This window comes from Aquarana catesbeiana, linkage group LG11 (genome assembly GCF_042186555.1).
Source record: "Aquarana catesbeiana isolate 2022-GZ linkage group LG11, ASM4218655v1, whole genome shotgun sequence".
Taxonomy (NCBI): domain Eukaryota; kingdom Metazoa; phylum Chordata; class Amphibia; order Anura; family Ranidae; genus Aquarana; species Aquarana catesbeiana.
Genome location: NC_133334.1, coordinates 5,146,839 through 5,166,630, shown reverse-complemented (window position 1 = coordinate 5,166,630; position 19,792 = coordinate 5,146,839). Strand labels below are relative to the sequence as shown.

Sequence of the window (19,792 nt, the reverse complement as noted above, 5' to 3'; positions counted from 1 at the left end):
AGCGCGAACGGCCCATAACGTTCGCAATTCGGCGAACGATCGAACAGCCGATGTTCGAGTCGAACATGGGTTCGACTCGAACACGAAGCTCATCCCTACTCAGGAGCTCAGTGATAGGTTCCCTGACATTGCCTTGCTACTGAATATTCCCTGGTCACCTGTTAGTGGTATTATAACAAAGTGGAAGCGACTGGGAAAAACAAAAGCAACTCAGCCACAAAGTGGTAGGCCATGTAAAATGACAGAGTGGGGTCAGAGCATGCTGAAGCCCACAGTGAGCAGAAGTCGCCAACTGTCTGCAGAGTCAATAGCTACAGACCTCCAAACTTTATGTGGCCTTCAGATCAGCACAACAACAGTGTGTAGAGAGCTTCATGGAATGGGTCTCCATGGCCGAGCAGCTGCATCCAAGCCTTACATCACCAAGTGCAATGCAAAGCATTGGATGCCGTGGTGTAAAACACGCCGCCATGGGAGTCTAGAGCTGTTTTAAATTTGTGGAAAAGATGCCTTTACATGCACCGAGTCAGCGGACCGCTCCATCCTCCAACCGAGCCCTTCAGTGGACCTCCCCACCCCCGTAACCGAGCTGAGCCCTTCAGTGGACCACCCCCCCCCGAGCTGAGCTAAGCTGAGCCCTTCAGTGGCCCGCCCCCCCGAGCCGAGCTGAGCCGAGCCCTTCAGTGGACCGCCCCCCCCCCCCCGAGCCGAGCTGAGCCGAGCCCTTCAGTGGACCTGCCCCCCCCCAGCCTTGCTGAGCTGAGCTGAGCCGAGCCCTTCAATGGCCCGCCCCCTGAGCCGAGCTGAGCCGAGCCCTTCAGTGGACCACCCCCTGAGCCAAGCTGAGCCAAGCTCTTCAGTGGACCGCCCCCCCCAGCCGAGCTGGGCCGAGCCCTTCAGAGGACCACCCCCCCGAGCCAAGCTGAGCCGAGCCCCTCAGTGGACCGCCCCCCCCCCCCCAAGCCGAGCTGAGCCCTTCAGTGGACTGCCCCCCCAATCTGAGCTGAGCCCTTCAGTGGACCGCCCCCCCCGAGCCGAGCTGAGCCGAGCACTTCAGTGGACTTCCCCGCTGAGCTGAACCCTTCAGTGGACCGCCCCCTCCCGAGCCGAGCTGAGCCGAGCCCTTCAGTGGACCACCCCCATAGCAGAGCTGAGCCAAGCCCTTCAGTGGACCACCCCCCCTGAGCCGATCTGAGCTGAGCCCTTCAGTGGACCGCCCCACCCCCATAACTGAGCTGAGCCGAGCCCTTCAGTGGACCCCCCCCGAGCCGTGCTGAGCTGAGCCCTTCAGTGGACCACCCCCCCCAGCTGAGCTGAGCTGAGCCGAGCCGAGCCAAGCCCTTCAGTGGACCGCCCCCCCGAGCCAAGCTGAGCTGAGCCCTTCAGTGGACCGCCCCAACCCCATAACCGAGCTGAGCCGTGCCCTTCAGTGAACCCCCGCCGGAGCTGAGCCAAGCCCTTCAGAGGACCGCCTCCCCCCCTGAGCCCAGCTTAGCCAAGCCCTTCAGTGGACCGCCCCCATAGCAGAGCTGAGCCAAGCCCTTCAGTGGACCGCCCCCCCTGAGCTGAGCTGAGCTGAGCCCTTCAGTGGACCGCCCCACCCCCATAACTAAGCTGAGCCGAGCCCTTCAGTGGACCCCCCCAAGCCGTGCTGAGCTGAGCCCTTCAGTGGACCACCCCCCCCAAGCTGAGCTGAGCTGAGCCGAGCTGTGCCGAGCCAAGCCCTTCAGTGGACCGCCCCCCCGAGCCAAGCTGAGCTGAGCCCTTCAGTGGACCGCCCCAACCCCATAACCGAGCTGAGCCATGCCCTTCAGTGGACCCCCGCCGGAGCTGAGCCAAGCCCTTCAGAGGACCGCCTCCCCCCCTGAGCCCAGCTTAGCCAAGCCCTTCAGTGGACCGCCCCCATAGCAGAGCTGAGCCAAGCCCTTCAGTGGACTGCCCCCCCCTGAGCCGAGCTGAGCTGAGCCCTTCAGTGGACCGCCCCACCCCCATAACTGAGCTGAGCCGAGCCCTTCAGTGGACCCCCCCGAGCCGAGCTGAGCCCTTCAGTGGACCGCCCCCCCGAGCCGAGCCATTCAGTGGACCCCCCGAGACGAGCTGAGCCGAGCCCTTCAGTGACCGCCCCCCCCCTGAGCTGAGCTGAGCCGAGCCCTTCAGTGACCGCCCTCCCCCCCCCGAGCTGAGCTGAGCCGAGCCCTTCAGTGGGCCACCCCACCCCCCGAGCCAAGCCGAGATGTGGAACGAACCAAGCGGCCTGGGGAGAGGAGGGAAAGCGGGTGGATAGACACAGGAGGGTGGATGACAGTGGCTGGATCGACACAGGAGCTTGTCTTGTTCCAATCCATCGAAAATTATGGACCGGACGGAGACAAGAGCAAAGCTCCCTGGGCCAAGACACAGCACTGGACAGGCTGTTACTGAAACCGGCCCACTGAGCTATCGGCCCACCGGGAAATTCCCGGTAGTCTCTGTGTGTGTGTGTATATATATATATATACACATAGTATAGTGCACATTGTGTTAGAATTTTCTCTTCCTGTTCCAGCAGGGGGAGGGGAGTCTTACCATACACTGTGATACAGCTGATTGGAGGGAAGCCCCCCCCCCCTCCACATAGGCAGAGGCTTGCAGAGCTGTGCTGTGAATTGACCAGCTGTCTGCTAATCTATTTCTAGCACCTGCCCTGACACACATTTCAGCCTGGTTTTATCACATGTGTCAGAGAACTTGTCAGAAGTTATCATGCTGATAACAAAAGAATAAAGCAGGAGAAAGCCACTGGACTTAGGCTGGATTCACACCTATGGCATTTTTAGTGCTTTTTACATTTTGCAGATTTGCACTACAGTCCATTTACACATGGTTTCCTATGGAACACGTTCTGTAGTGCAAATCTGCAAAATGAAAAAAGCACTAAAAATGCCATAGGTGTGGATCCAGCCTAAGTGGTTTGAAGAGAGATTAAAAAAAAAATGCAGATATATGTGTCCAGCAGCTCAGGTTTCATTCATCGGGTTTACATCCACTTTAAGAAGATCTTTGGAAGTGTTGAATGTTGATTATAGAACAGGTTATTTTTCTCTCTTTGATTCCCTGATGTTTCGATTTGTAACTTTGTATTCTCAGTGTTGACACGTTTATATGTTCTGTAACATTGTATTCAGCCAGTTGCTTGGTTAGTATAAGGATAACGTTTCCTGTGTGGGAATTACATTATAGACCTTTGAACCTGAGAAAAGGCCGGTGTTCTGCCGAGAAAGTTCCCCTCGGCGGATAAGGACCCCCCTGTACTGCGCAGGGGCAGCGCTTGTGCAGTACGAGCCGGCGGAAATAGCCGAAGCCGAATAGTTATAAATCAGCTGTACACCGCGCCTGTAAGAGGGCCGCTCGCCATGCTTCGGGCACAGCCTCGCTTCGCTCTGCACTTTTTTATTCTACCTCTAGGTCCACTTGGATGGTGGGGCCGTGTACAGCTGACTGAAGGTTTTCAGCTTTGGCTATTTTCGGCGGCTCCTTAGTCATTTGTACTGCGCAAGTGCTGCGCCTGCGCAGTACAGAGGGGTCCTTATCCGCTGGGGGAAAATTCTCGGCAAGACACCGGGATGCCAAAAATGCTCTGTTCTCCCCGTGTGTTCTCCCGCTGCGGCGCCGCCATCTCTACTATGGGCACCCGGCTGTGACAGCTTGCAGTTTCGCAGCCAGGTGGTGCCCACTGCGCATGCATGAGCAGGCTTCACAGGGGTTTTTTTTTACCCTCCTTTTGGTTTTCTATTTTTTTTTTCTATTGATTGAACTAGATGGACTTATTACTTTTTTCCTGACTACCTATGTATCCTCCAGAAAATGGACATTAGTTTAATGTGTTCATAGCGCTCATCTCCTTTGTCTGCAGGGTCTGGTGGAGCAGCTGGAAGCGTCTGACAACATCCACAGCGTAGAATCGGCAATACGGAGCCTGTTTGGCCTGACCCAGGAAGGAGCTCGGCTGTGCCATCTGGTAGCTCAGGTGAGATCATCAGCCAATCAGTATCTCTGTATATGAGAGTGTGTGTGTATGGTTGGTGGTTTGAGAGTTTTATGTTAAAATCCTAATCTTTTAAAATTTCATTGAAATAATCCCAGTGATCCTGCCAACGAGGTCCCTGTTCAGTCACTTCCTTTAATAGAGTGACAACGTTCTGTCTCCCAATTGTGCTCCTGTGTTGTCACCCTGTCACACAGGCTTCCAATGGAGTTCTCTGAAGTTCCATTACGAAAAACATTAGTTTGTAGATTGGTCTTTCAAGAGCTGTAGTTATTAATAACACAATATGACCAGTATTGGAAACCCCGGCCATGTAAACAAATGGGGGGGGGGGATAGCATGACATCACTGACCAAACATGGCCACATATTTGTACCCCATCCTCATTCATTATAGGTAAAGAAGGCTTCTGATAAGCTCCCTGCCTGCAGACCCCCAAACCACCAAGCCAGGGTTGTGAAGAAGGGTCCCTTGTCCTTATCAACATTGGGACATGTTTCTTTCCCAGAGTGGTCCCCCCTAGCATGGTACTCCCCCATATTGAATGCATGTGGCCAGGTATGATTCAGAGGGGGGTGCATGCTTAGATGGTTCATTGTGAAGTCATGCTCAGGGGGTTTCCTTGGAGGCCATGCTCAGGGGGTTCCTTGTGAAGCCATGCTCAGGGGGTTCCCTGGGAGGCCATGCTCAGGGGGTTCCTTGTGAAGCCATGCTCAGGGGGTTCCCTGGGAGGCCATGCTCAGGGGGTTCCCTGTGAAGCCATGCTCGGGGGGTTCCCTGTGAAGCTATGCTCAGAGGGTTCCTTGTGAAGCCATGCTCAGGGGGTTCCCCGGGAGGCCATGCTCAGGGGGTTTCCTGTGAAGCCATGCTCGGGGGGTTCCCTGTGAAGCTATGCTCAGAGGGTTCCTTGTGAAGCCATGCTCAGGGGGTTCCCCGGGAGGCCATGCTCAGGGGGTTCCCTGTGAAGCCATGCTCGGGGGGGTTCCCTGTGAAGCTATGCTCAGGGGGTTCCTTGTGAAGCCATGCTCAGGGGGTTCCCTGGGAGGCCATGCTCAGGGGGTTCCCTGTGAAGCCATGCTCGGGGGGTTCCCTATGAAGCTATGCTCAGGGGATTCCCTGGGAAGCCATGCTCAGGGGATTCCCTGGGAAGCCATGATCAGGGGATTCCCTGGGAAGCCATGCTCAGGGGGTTCCTTTTGATGCCATGCACAGGAGGTTCCCTGTGAAGTCATGCTCAGGCAGTTCCATGTGAAGCTATGCTCAGGGGGTTCCCTGTGAAGCCATGCTCAAGGGGGTTCCTTGGGAAGCCATGCTCAGGGGGTTTCCTGTGAAGCCATGCTCAGGGGGTTTCCTGTGAAGCCATGCTCAGGGGGTTTCCTGTGAAGCCATTCTCAGGGGGTTCCCTGGGAAGCCATGCTCAGGGAGTTCCCTGTAAAGCCATGCACAGTCAGGGGGTTCCCTGGGAAACCATGTTCAGGGGGTTCCCTGTGAAGCCATGCTCAGGGGGTTCCCTGTGAAGGCAGGCTGCATGCCATAGTCTGCTGTGGATTTGGAGGGGACCCCAAAACTTTTTAAAATTCTTACCTGGCCCAAAGTTTGTGGTATGAAATTTGGGGTGACCCAACTTTTTTTTGTGGAGTCAAACTTGGCACCCACACCAAACAACCAACCATCAAGATAAGGGTGTGGTATGTATTTTTACGAGGAACCCTGCACATTTTTTTGGGGTGTGTGTGGGGTCCCCCATTAATATTGATATCAAATCTTCATCTAGGATAAGGGTCTGGTGTAGATGAAGGAATTCCCCGGCCGCAGAAGTAACAGAAGTAATCACCAGATCTGTAATTTACCGGAAATATAAACTGGCCAAGCATGTCTCCAGACCTAAACCCTATTAATCATCTGTAGGACATCCTCAAACGGAAGGTGGAGGAGCGCAAGGTCTCTAACATCTGCCAGCTCCGTGATGTCATCATGGGGGAGGGGAAGAGGACTCCAGTGACAACCTGTGAAGCTCTGGTGACCTCCATGCCCAAGAGGGTTAAGGAAGTGCTGGAAAATAATGGTGGCCACGCGAAATATGGACACTTTGGGCCCAATTTGGAGATTTTCACTTAGGGGTGTACTGACTTTTGTTGCCAGCGGTTTAGACATTAATGGCTGTGTGTTGAGTTATTTTGAGGGGACAGTAAATTTACACTGTTATACAAGCTGTACACTCACTACTTTACATTGTAGACAAGTGTCATTTCTTCAGTGTTGTCACATGAAAAGATAGAAGAAAAGATTTACACAAATGTCACTGAGGGGTGTACTTACTTTTGTCAGATACTGTATATTGGTGGATAGATAGATAGATAGAAAGAAAGAAAGAAAGAAAGAAAGAAAGAAAGAAAGAAAGAAAGAAAGAAAGAAAGAAAGAAAGAAAGAAAGAAAGAAAGAAAAAGAAATAGATAGAGTAAATAGATATTGATGGATAAATCGATAGTTTAGATATAAATAGATTCTCTGCATGTATCCAATGAAGAAATAGAACAATGCAGCGGAAGACTCTCTGGAATATAAAGTACATTTTTTTCCTGCAGACGGCGGTTGAACTTTGGAGTGATTTAGCGTGTATTACCGCCGAGAGCGGATCCGGCGAGACTTTCACCGCGGGGGACACCAGAGTGCGCTGACCCAACATTTAGAAACTGATTATATCCGGCGGGGTGAATGATGAAATGATCTTTTAACAAGTATCTGTGTGAAGAAGTCCTCGGAGGAATATTTCTCATCATCCTCCGACGGGGGTGTGTGAAACAATCTGTAGTTCAGGGGAATCATGTGACCACAGCAAATGTCTGTCTTTTATTTCTCTGTGATTGGCGCAGGAAGACGTCTTCATCGCGGGCGGTTTATATTGATTTATTGATGATTTTTGTTGATTAGGGCAGAGCACAGGATTCATAACGGACATTTCAGTAACTTTAAAGCAGTAATAAACCCCCAAAACAAACATTTATTATATTGCAGCTCAGCAATTTTTAGATGTGACGGCTGCATTTGTTTTCTTTTTTAGGCTTTCTTTCCTTTATTTTCATCTGGAGATCCAGCCAGTAAGTCTGTAAAACACGTTTTATTAATTTCGTTTTTTCCTATACCAAGTGTGATGGTATATTGAGTCATTATTCACTTTATGGTGATTTATTCACATTTCACGTGTATTTTCTTTACGGTATTGTGACACTTCAGTGCAGAATTTCATTTTTATTCACATTGAGGGAACACCTGAGAAAGGCGCGATCGTTTTGTTTTCATACAAATTCGGTGACCTCCGCTCTCGTTTTTTTTTGTGGGGATTATTTTGGAAAGTCTTGGCGTTTGTTCTATCGGTAAACAGAAAACGCCGCGGTTTGTTTGCATTAGCAGCGCGCTCGGAAGATAATTGATTTTTTTCGCATTTGATTGGTCAATATTTTGCCCTTTGAATGGCGCTCGGGCCCCGGGTAACGCCAAGCCGCCCCCTCCTTTGTGTTGCAGATAATTTGAATAAAGGATGTAAATAACGCAATGGTCGTGGGCGCCACGCCCGCCTCCGGCTTTGTTGCGTCTGTTTGGGGATTTTATGACTTTATTTATTCGGGAAGGAAGGACACCGGCGCGTTTTATACGGGAATCCCGGATCTGGTTTCACGTCTCCTATTCCGCTCCGTCAATAAATTCATCTCATTCATTAGAAAATAAACAGAGGTGATAATGTCTTCTGTACAATGCGGCGCGGTCAGCGGCGGGCGCGGCCTCCTGAATGTAAATAAACAGACTGGGATTCCCTTTCTTTACTAAAGATAAACTCCAGGGACATTCTACATGGCGGTCTACTATGAGGTAGGAAGCAGAGCCTGCATATATAACAAACCAATATCCCCCCTCAGAATTACGCAGCACACGCGGAGCGAAGGATTTTAAAGAACGCTAAGGTTTAGCATAAGTCGATCTCTTCCATGTATTTCCCGTTTATGAAGCAACGATCGGGTTAATTTTTGCCGCCTCCATGTGTTCTAGCGATGTGATTTTCTGCGCCGCTCAGGCGAACTTTCCCCTCCTGCGTGACACTCGCTGTCAGTTAGCAGTTCGCCTTCCCGCCCAATCAGCGGCAAGGTTCCGCTCAGACACGGGGATGTATTACACTTCATTCCCGGTAATTGCGCACAGCGGCGTCCTACGTGATAACGGTCGGATAATGAGGCAGCGCTGACTCGCTGGCGGAGAGCGACTTTTGATACCATGATCCCGCGTCTGACTTCTTCGTCAGTTTTAATTAAATTGGTATTTACAGAAGTGAAAAGTCAATTGTGTAAATAATAGGAGGGCGCGCCCACGCCGGGCGTCTCACCGCAGTCTGCGCCGTCCAGGGGTCGCCTTCTATAATATGCGCTATTGTTGTACACTCTGTTGGAAACAGTGGGCGGGGCCATCTTTGGCGGGGAAAGGAATATGAAAAGAAAAGTCGATGAGTAAAGCAGAATACAAAGATAAAATACGCACACGGCCGCCATAACATCAATGGACTTGTATTCCGGTCAGTCTGGCCCAAAGCGGAGGGAACAAGTTGCTGACCTGACACTTCTCTACTGCAGTATAGTTTGGTCACTTCCTGGCCCCCGACCTGTGATTGGACAGAGAACGAGCAGCAGATTACTGATGAGCCATCCTCTCTGCATGTAAGGGGGTGTTAGAGCATTCCTCAGTTTGGCCACTAGGTGGCACCTTCTCGTAAGTTATAATTACTGTGTAATGTGAGACTATAGAGAGCTCAGATAGAGAAGGCTGGACAGCTTTCCCTGGCCAGAAAATGCTTGGAGAGGTCCCGAGTAGGGAGTAGGAGAAAGGAACCGGACAACATATGCCTAACCTGGTGTAGGAACTGCCCACCACTACCAGAATTATGAGAACTCGCCTACCTGAAGCATTGCCAATCTACTGGATGTGTCTTTTCCTTGTGTTTGGCCTATTTTGATGTGGAACTTGACTCAGCTAGGAGAGGATGTGGGGCAGAGCCATAACTGAAATGCAAGAAACTATGAAGGCCCCTGATCTCCACCAGAGGCCCATCCCTCCAAGCCTGGGGCCCTTACTTTCAGGCCCGGGACCCCTCCCATGCATCCCGGGGCCCTTTACTCCCATTGTGGGGCCCCTTATTACGGTCCTGCAGCAGGACCCTTTCACATATAAGAAACAAATAGTTCTGCACTTAGGCAATAAAGGAACTGCAGCCCCCCCAGCACAGAATAACACCTAGGTGAAATTCTAAAAAGTTTAGAGTACTAAATTGGGGTGAATGGCGCTGTTCGACTAGGTCCACTATGATGTGCACAAACATATATAAGTTTAAAATACAAAATAAAATTTTTTTTTTTTTTTTTTGTGTATATAGGAATGGTAAAAAGTTCCAAACGTGTGGGTAAAATTTATGTGCATGTGTAAAAATTGATCACAATCAATAAAGTGCAGTGTGTATTATCGCATATAATACAAACACTAAAAATCGAGTGATAAAAATTAAATCATCCCAAAAAAAATGTGAATAAATAAATGTAAGAAAAATATTACCAAAAATACTTAAAAAACACTTATTGATAAAATCCTGTGCTGATGTGTACATACAATAGTGCTAAAACATATTGATAAAAAGCTTTTGTTCATATGTGCATACAATAGTGTTTAAGAAAAAAAGTGAATAATCAGTTCATAGAAACAAGTGTCCCCAAAAAAGAAGAAGAAGAAAATCCATAGAGCGTTCTTCTTAAAGTGCAATAACGTGTCTCTTCATTCACATAGCAATACTCCTGATGAGATAAGTGCTCCCAGCCTCCCAGTTTGCATTTACGCCCCGGTTGTGGGGTGAAGTAGTCATTCCTTGGTAAGACACTGTACAAGTGAGGGGAGGATGCTGGGTGGAGTAGTTGTTGCATGGTCAGGTACTGTACATGTGGTGGTGACTTTGCGATATTTTTGCACCCTCTGAGAACGGGGACTCATGCTAGCACACAAAGTGGGGCAAGGGGCCTGTTAGTGGTACCCAGAAATGCATCATTATGACAATGTTCTCTGGCCCCGCCCACATGCCCTTTCCACCTATCAGCAAATTCTTCCTCAACAATGTCCGTGGAGCACACATGCTGGCTCCTAGTACTGCCCCTCCCTCTCCCAGTCTAAGTGCTGCTGTGGAAGGGATCAATGCCGGCATGTAAACAATCTCCCAGCTGCTGCAGCGGCCAAGAAAGTGTTTATATTTTGTACTCCCAACTGCTGGAGCTTCCCTATCCTCCTTCAGTGCCTGGGACCATCATAGGGGGGGGTCAGGGTGAAGATCAGTGGGGAGGTCCCTGAAGAGCAGAGATTTCAAATCCTCGCACCGCTGGAGCGGCTATGGGGGGTTCTGACAGCTCAGCAACCCTGGGGGGTAGGTGCAGCAGGGACTGAGGAGTTGGGGAGCGTGTCTCTTGTTACGTCACCTTTTCATGTTTTCTATAAAGGTGAACTAACCCCAGGGGCGGACTGACCATTCGGCCACTCGGGCACTGCCCAAAGGGCCCCGGGCCACTAGGGGGCCCCATCAGGGTTGCCAGCCTCAGTAAAACCAGGGACAGTATGTATAAATCTGTGTTTTTTTACATTTGTCTCTAAAATGTCCCTTACCGACATCCTTTTGGTCTAAAAATCATGAGATTGTAGCTGCCCCACCTCTCCAGTACCTTCTCAGCCAATAGAAACATGTCTGCGTATACTGTGTGTACATGTATGTGTATACTGTGTGATTGTATATTGTGTGTGTGTGTATACTGTGTGATTGTATATTGTGTGAGTGTGTGTATACTGTGTGATTGTATATTGTGTGTGTATACTGTGTGATTGTATATTGTGTGTGTATACTGTGTGATTGTATATTGTGTGTGTATACTGTGTGATTGTATATTGTGTGTGTGTATACTGTGTGGCCCCATAATCTCTGATTGCCCGGGGGCCCCATGAGTTGTCAGTCCACCCCTGACTAACCCTTTAAGCATTCACACAGGGAAAAGAAACTTTCACCATAGTTTTGCATGATATGATTATCTCCTATGATTGTTGGCTCCATCTGGTGGCCATAATGCGGTATTTTTCCTGAAATACCTTTTGTGTCAGCCCCTTTGTGATATCAATAAAGTTGAGTTAATAAAAAGAAACTAATGTTCAAAAAAAAAAAAAAATTTATAAAAAAAATATATATATATATATATATATATATATATTTTTTTTTTTTCTACAAGCCCCCGTGTACATGCAGTAATATTTCACATGAATATTTTTCAGGAAGAGGCCGTTGTTGGTCTGTTCAAAGTTCTGCGCCAGGATCAATTCAAGTGCCTGTACCCGGCTGCGCTGCGGACGCTGGCCTCGCTCTGCTCCATGGAGGAGGCCATTCACCAGCTGGAGAAGGTGAGCTTCTTCACTTGGGATTATCAGATGGGGGTCCAACGTCCAGTTATTGGAACATTCACACACAAGACATTTTTGCATGACTTTTGTACGTATTTGCTGTTCCATGTTTTCTTTATCTTGTATACAGTCTTCTCAATGCTCCCTCTAGTGGTCATGTCAGGGAATGTGATTAAGACCAGGCAGAAATAAGCTCAGTACTGGATCCTCATCTGGACTTTACCCACTTGGAGACCAGAACTTTTCTGGCACCTTTTGTATACGGGTTTAAATCAGTATTTTTTGCTAGAAAATTACTTAGAACCCCCAAACATTATATTAAAAAACCACTGTGAAAATACCATGCAACATAAAAAATGTGCAACAATCGCCATTTTATTCTCTAGGGTATCTGCTTAAAAAAAGAAAAAAAAAAAAAAAAAGAAATATATAATATATATGGCAATTGTTGCAAATTTTTTATGTTGCATGGTATTTTCACAGTGGTTTTTTAAATGCTATTTTTTCGGAAAAAAATCAATTTAATAAAAAAAAAAAAAAAAAAAGAACATTTACAGCGCCTGGAAACAGTATTCATACCCCTTGAAATTTCCCACATTTTGTTACAACCAAAAACATAAATGTATTTTATTGGGATTTTATGTGATAGACCAACACAAAGTGTCACATAATTGTGAAGTGGAAGGAAAATGATAAATGATACAAATAAATATGTGAAAAGTGTGGGGGAGGGGCATTTGTATGGCGCCCCCCGGAGTCAATACTTTGTAGAACCCCCTTTCTCTACAAGTCTTTTTGGGGGTGTCTCTACCAGCTTTGCACATCTAGAGAGGACATTTCTGCCCATTCTTCTTTATAAAATATCTCAAGCTCTGTCAGATTGGATGGAGAGCGTCTGTGAACAGCAATTTTCAAGTCTGGCCACAGATTCTCAATGTGATTTAGGTCTGGACTGTGACTGGGCCATTCTAACACATGAATATGCTTTGATCTAAACCATTCCATTGTAGCTCTGGCTGGATGTTTCGGGTCGTTGTCCTGCTGGAAGGTGAACCTCCCCCCCAGTCTCCAGTCTTTTGTAGACTCTAACAGGTTTTCTTCTAAGATTGTCCTGTATTTGTCTCCATCCATCTTCCCATCAACTCTGACCAGCTTCCCTGTCCCTGCTGAAGAAAAGCATCCTCATCACATGATGCTGCCACCACCATGTTTCACAGTGGGGATGGTGTGTTCAGGGTGATGTGCAGTGTTAGTTTTCCCCACACATAGCGTTTTGCTTTTAGGCCATAAAGTTGAATTTTGGTCTCATCTGACCAGATCACCTTCTTCCACATGTTTGCTGTGTCCTCCACATGGCTTCTCACAAACTACAAACAGGACTTCTTATGACTTTCTTTCACCAATGTCTTTCTTCTTGTCACTCTTCCATAAAGGGCAGATTTGTGGAGAACACGACTAATAGTTGTCCTGTGGACAGATTCTCCCACCTGAGCTGTGGATCTCTGCAGCTCCTCCAGAGTTACCATGGACCTCTTGGCTCTTCTCTGATGAATGTTCTCCTTGCCCGGCCGGTCAGTTTAGGTGGACGGCCATGTCTTGGTAGGTTTGCAGTTGTGCCATACTCTTTCCATTTTCCGATGATGGATTGAACAGAGCTCCGTGAGATCTTCAAAGCTTGGGAGATTTTTTTTATAACCTAACCCTGCTTTATACTTCTCCACAACTTTATCCCTGACCTGTCTGGTGTGTTCCTTGGACTTCATGATGCTGTTTGTTCACTACGGTTCTCTAACAAACCTCTGAGGACTTCACAGAACAGCTGTATTTATGCTGAGATTAAATGACACACAGGTGGACTCTATTTACTAATTAGGTGACTTCTGAAGGCAATTGGTTCCCCTAGATTTTAGTTAGGGGTATCAGAGTAAAGGGGGCTGAATACAAATCCCCCCCCACACACACTTTTCACATATTTATTTGTATCATTTATCATTTTCCTTCTACTTCACAATTATGTGACACTTTGTGTTGGTCTATCACATAAAATCCCAATAAAATACATTTACTTTTTTGGTTGTAACAAAATGTGGGGAATTTCAAGGGGTATGAATACTTTTTGGGCTCCGTATAACCCAATTTTTTTGTAAAATATAAAAAATGATGTTACGCCGAGTAAATAGATACCTAACATGTCGCACTTTAAATCCAGCGCTAGAATTATTGCTCTCGCTCTGACGTTCCTGGCGATTCCTCACATGTGTGGTTCGATGACTGTTTACATATGCGTGTGCGACTTACGTGTACGTTCGCTTCTTCACACGAGCACGGAGGGATGGGAGCCTTTACATTTTTATTTTTCTTCTTTTTTTTTTTTTTTTTACACTGTCCCTTTAATTTTTTTTTATCACTTTTATTCCCATTACAAGTAATGTAAACATCCCTTGTAATAGATATCAGGGATGACCGGTCCGTTTGTATGGACAGAGACCTGGGGGGGTCAAAAAGACCACAAATCTTTCCTTTACCATTAAAAGTAAAAGATGAAAAAAAAAAATTAAATCTTTTGCTAAAAAAAAAAAAAAAATGTTTACTTTTGCCCTGAACCGGAAGTGACGTCATGATGTCGCTCTGGTCCTCCAAGGCCATAGAGGCAATCCAAGACGATCTGGTCTTTTTTTGTCTCTGTGACCAGCTGGCCGCACTGTCAGATAGATTCTCTGGCTTTCTGGGAAAAACGGTCAGCCAAAGAAACACCAGCGAGCGGAGGGGGGGGGGGGTTATGGCTGAAAGTTACCGGGGGTTATGGCTGATATCTTCACTCATAACCCCGGTAAACCACTTGCAAAGCGCAATGACATCATTGGACTATAAAATGTATAATATTGGATGATAATTATATTATTGGATATCATTATTGTTTTTCATTTTCTCGCATTTCCTCCCCCTGTCGCTCTGAACTTGTTATTCTCTATGATGTTTTGCGTTGCTCCATTTCGGAATTTGCGGCGCCGGGTCACAAGATCCCCCTTTGTTGCTGCGTTTTGACCTTCTCTGGAATCCCGACGTTCCGTCTCCGGCACAATAATGACTCTTCCAAGGATTCTCAGCTCGGAAATGTCAGGTGTCCGCGGGGGGGGGGGAGGGTTTGCCTGGAGGTGTCGGAGTTTTTTATCTTGCCAGGATTTGGGGGTCACTTACATAATGCATTTTATACATTAATATCTCCCTTCACCTGCGCCGCCTGTCCTCGCCGAACGCCTGCCGCTGCGATCACACTCCGCACTTCTAATCATCATTTACTGTATTGGTTGATTTATTTCCTGTGGTAATGGGGGGGGGGCGCTTTATATGGAATCTCACGTAATTTAGCTCCTCACTTCATTCATTGGGTCGTATAATCGGTCATTACTGGAGCAGATAAAACTTTCCTGAACCCCAAATTCTTCAATCTCAGGGAAATTATTACCCTGAATTGGAAAGGAGCGAACGTTTCTCCACTCAGGAAGTCCTCATTAAAGTCGTATTAATCCCAAAGTGCAAATCAACTCCATGATGTGAGTTTTACTGAAAACACATTTCCTCTTTTAGGAAGATCTCCGCACTATGGGGGGGGTGGGGGGGTGGGGTGCATTTACTAAAACTGGAGCACATAGAATCTGGTGGAACTCTGCATAGTGACCAATCAGCTGCCAGGTTTTATTGTCAGAGCTTTACTGAACAAGCTGAAGTTAGAAGCTGATTGGCTCTCATGCACAGCTGCACCAGATTCTGAGTGCTCCAGTTTTAGTAAATCCCCCCCCCAATGGTGCGGAGATCTTCCTAAAAGAGGAAATGTGTTTTCAGTCACACTCGGGACCAATGGAGGCTGGTGCTCAAAATGTTTGAAAAACTCTGAAAAATACTGAAAAAAAAAACCATCAAATGCAGCCTCACTGTGCCCATCAATTGCAGCCTCACTGTGCCCATCAATTGCAGCCTCACTGTGCCCATCAATTGCAGCCTCACTGTGCCCATCAAATGCAGTCTCACTGTGCCCATCAAATGCAGCCTCACTGTGCCCATCAAATGCAGCCTCACTGTGCCCATCAAATGCAGCCTCACTGTGCCCATCAAATGCAGCCAATTGCAGCCACTGTGCCCATCAACTGAAGCCACTGTGCCCATCAAATGCAGCCAATCTGACACCCCCCCCCCCCACCTGTCAGCTCGATGACTGCCCGGCACTTACCCCATCTTGGTGGGGGGTCAGGCAGCGGGTGATGGCGGCAAGCTGTGGGACGGTGGGAAGAGCAGTGGGTCAGATGGTGGCGCCTGTGTCCTCCATTTGTCTCTTCTTTATTCCTGATAAGCGTCCAATTGGAGCGCCTGTGCCTTCAGCCAATCAGGTGACAATCAGGTGGAGCTGAATGCCCGCTTCTCCTCTTCTCCTCTCCCTCCCGCAGACATTCAGTGGCTGCAGGAGGGAAATTAAGAGAATTGGTTCCTCTATATGCTGCCACCCCTCCTGTCCAGGTCCTGCTGCCCTTGTGCCCCTGTGTGCTCCCTTGGCTTCCACCCCCCCCCCTTATCTGCTGCTGTGCTGCTGGGGCTTTCAGGATAGAGTAATGTCATTTACCGACCCTTCCTTTTCTGAATGGACAGAGCCCGTGATCTGTACCGATCACGGACTCTGTCCATTCATAACTGAAGCGTAGTAAAATGTGATAGGAGGGGCGGCGGGGGCGGCATATAGAGGAATCAATCCCCTCCATTTTCCTTCTGCAGCCACTGAATGCCCACTTGTCGTCCTCTCCCTCCCGCAGGCATTCAGCAGCTGCAGGAGGGAAATGGAGGGCACCGGTTCCTCTACATGCCGCACCCGCCACCTCCCTATCCCTATCCTGCTGCCCCGGGCACTTGTGTGCTTCCCTGGCCCCCTTCAGTGCTGCCAGGTTTTCCCCTCCCACCTCCTGCCAGCTGCTGTGGGGGGATCAAACTTGAGAGCGGGAAAGGGGTCAGAAAATATGTGATTTACCTGCCCCTTCCTTGTCTTAATGAACAGAGTCAGTGTGTTTCCTATGCTTCGGTTTATGAATGAACGGGAAGCCTCTGTACAGAGCTTTTCCTGTTCATTCATTTTGTGCAGCTGAGGCTACAGAGAAAGGGACTGATGAATCTGTCCTCGGTCCTTTTCTCTGTCTCAAAAGTGAGACATCAGGGGTCTGTTTAGACCCCTAATACTTCACCAAAGCCCCCCCCACGGGGGTCCTAAAAAATATGTAAAAAATAAACGAAAATAAAATAGTAAAAAAAATAAATAAATAAAACAACAAAAGGAAAAAGCGACCGACCAGTGGCGTAGCTACCAGGGTCACAAAGGTTGCACTTGCGACTGGTCCCTGGCGTTCCGCCACTGTGGGGGGCCCTTTTTTTTATTGTGATATTTATTGCATTATTTACTCATTGATTGTTTTATTACTTTGTTATTTTTTTATTTTTTTTACTATTTAATCTTTATTATTTTAATATTTATTGTAGTATTTATTGTATTTTTTAAAACTATCTTTATTATTTTATTCTTCTGATATGTATTGCATTATTTTAAGTGTTTGTCTTTAGCATTATTAATTTTTTTTAATATATTTGTTGTACTTTTTAATTATTTATTTTTTAATATTTTGATTGTTATATGTAGATCTCTCTCTCTCTCTCTCTCTCTCTCTCTCTCTCTCTCTCTCTCTCTCGATATAGATATAGATATAGCTATAGATATATATCTATAGATAGATAGATAGATAGATAGATAGATAGATAGATTTTTTTTTTTTATTCTTTTTTACTATATGGTTATATTTTTTTGTATTTCAGTGTTTTCCATATTTCCATATTGGGAAAGTTTAATGATTTTTTTTGTTCTTTAATAAGAATTGAATGTAGAGAGTAAAAAGTGTTACTTTGTCCCCCATGTATCCATCACATATGGAAATATTTATGTTTCTTTTGGTCGCTGTTTGCCTTCATATCTTTCTTTTATGAAATCGCAGACAATAGACTTCCTGCCCTCCACCCGTAATGAGATATTCTGGCCAAATCTATCCTATAAAATAAAGATGGAGAATATCCTGCTGTGGAAAACCTTCCTAGTATATTGCCACTTTTATTAGGCCGTTTGCATTTCCTCGAAGGATCTCATAAAAGGGTTTTTTATGATTCTTCGGTATAAATGGAAGGATATTAAAAGTTTGGTAAACAGAATGAAAATGCTGTTTCTGGAAGGAGCGTTGAGTCGGAATGTCTCCAGCAATAACCGGAAAGAGAAAACCCCTGATGTTGCTCAGGAAACATCGGAAGTCGGGGTGTTGATGACCGGCCTTCTGGGGCAATTCCTGTGGCCTCTGTACAGATCTGGATTTTGGGGCTTCAATAATCAGGAAATGAAATGATAACAAGAGAAGGCGGGTGTAGGGGGAGGAATCAAACACTGCAGGGGAGGGAACGGGAGGTATGCAGGGGAGGGTCCTGAGGGGTGTAAGGGAGGGAACTGCAAAGATGTCGAAGATGAGGAAATCGCAGTGGAGTGCAAGGAAGGAGATCAGGGGGAGTGTGGGGGTTGGGGGTGGGGGGGCAATGGCCGAATAATTAACTGGGGATATTGCAAGCAAGAAAACTGGAGGTAATGGAGGAGAGGGAAATGCAGAGGAGGTAACTAGGGGTAATGTCAGGGAAGGAACTGGGAAAACTGCAGGGGAGGGAACTGCAGAGGAGAAGACTGGAAGGTAAAGCAGGGGAGGGACTTGGCAGTAATGTTGGTGATGGAACTTGGAAGAATGCAGGAGAGGGAACTGCAGGGGAGAAAACTGGGGGGAAAACTGGGGGTAATGGTGGAGAGGGAAATGCAGAGGAGGTAACTAGGCGTAAGGTCAGGGAAGGAACTGGGGAAAGTGCAGGGGAGGGAACCGCAGGGAAGGAGACTGAAGACTAATGCTGGGGAGGGACTTGGCAGTAATGCAGAGGATGGAACTTACAGTGCAGGAGAAGGAACCGCAGGGGAGAAAACTGGGGGTAATGAAGGAGAGGTAACTGCAGGTAATGTAGGGGATGGAACTTGGCAGAGTGCAGGTGAGGGGACTGCAGAGGAGAAAACTGGGAATAATGAAAGGAAGGGAACTGAGGTAATGTAGGGAACAGAACTTGGAAAATTATAGGAGAGGGAACTGCAGAGGAGGGAACTAGGAGTAATGCAGGGGAGGGAACTGGGAAAAGTGCAGGGGAGGCAACTGGTGACAATGTGGGGGATGGAACTTAGAGGAGTGCAGGAAAGGGAACTACACAGAAGAGCTATCTGGAGGTAATGCAGGAGAGGGAACTTGGAAGAGTACAGAGGAGGCAACTGTGGGTAATGTAGGAGAGGGAACTGGAGGCAATGTAGGGAAGGGAAATTCAGGTAATGTATGGGAGGAAACTTGAAAAACTGCAGCAGAGGGAACCGCAGAGGAAAGAACTAGGGGCAATGCAGGGCAGGGAACTGGGGGTAATGCAGGTGAGGGACCTGGAAGTTATGTACAGGTTGAAATTTGGAAGAGTACTGGAAATGGAACCTCAGAGGAGGGAACTGGGAAAAGTGCAAGGGAGAGAACTGCAGAAGAGGTTACTGGGGGGTAATGCAGGGTAGGGAATTAGGGGCGATTTAGGGGATGGAACTTAGAAAATTGCACGAAAGTGAACCATAGAGGAGAGATCTGGAGGTAATGTAGGGGAGGGGACCTAGAAGAGTGCAGGGGAGGGAACAGGGGGTATTGTAGGGAAAGGGGTGGAACCTGGAAGAGTGCAGGGGAAGGAACTGCAGAGGAGGGAACAGGAGGCTATGTAGGGAAGGGAAATGGAGGTAATGCAGGGGAGGGGACTTGGAAGAGTGCAGGGGAGGGAACTGGGGGTATTGTAGGGAAGGGAAATGGAGGTAATGTAAGGGATGGAACTTGGAAGATTGCGGGAGAGGGGACTGCAGAGGTGGGAACTAGAGGTAATGCAGGGGAGGGAACTGGAGGTGATGTAAGGGATGGAACTTGGAAGATTGCAGGTGAGGAAACTGCAGAGGTGAGAACTAGAGGTAATGCAGGGGAGGGAACTGGAGGTAAAGCAGGGGACAGAACTAAGAATAGGGAACAACAGTGAATGTGGGGTGGGGTGGGGGTAATAGGGGCAGTTTAGAGGATGGGATATTAGGGAAGTGCAGGGTAGGGAACTGTGGGGAAATACACTGGAGGTTGCAACTCTTTTTTCTATCATTTAAAAGTTGTTTTTTTTTGTAAAGAGGACCACTGTTGGGTA

The 19,792-nt window shown here is 47.6% G+C and overlaps 1 protein-coding gene across 1 annotated transcript in view; it reads left to right on the top strand.

Moving 5' to 3' along the window:
* Positions 1-19,792, top strand: part of INSC (INSC spindle orientation adaptor protein) — a 170,948-nt gene that overhangs the window by 97,404 nt on the left and 53,752 nt on the right. Inside the window, exons 6-7 of the mRNA XM_073603960.1 lie at positions 3,893-4,006; positions 11,360-11,485. Coding sequence (XP_073460061.1) covers positions 3,893-4,006; positions 11,360-11,485 — 240 coding nt within the window. The remainder of the gene's footprint in view (positions 1-3,892; positions 4,007-11,359; positions 11,486-19,792) is intronic.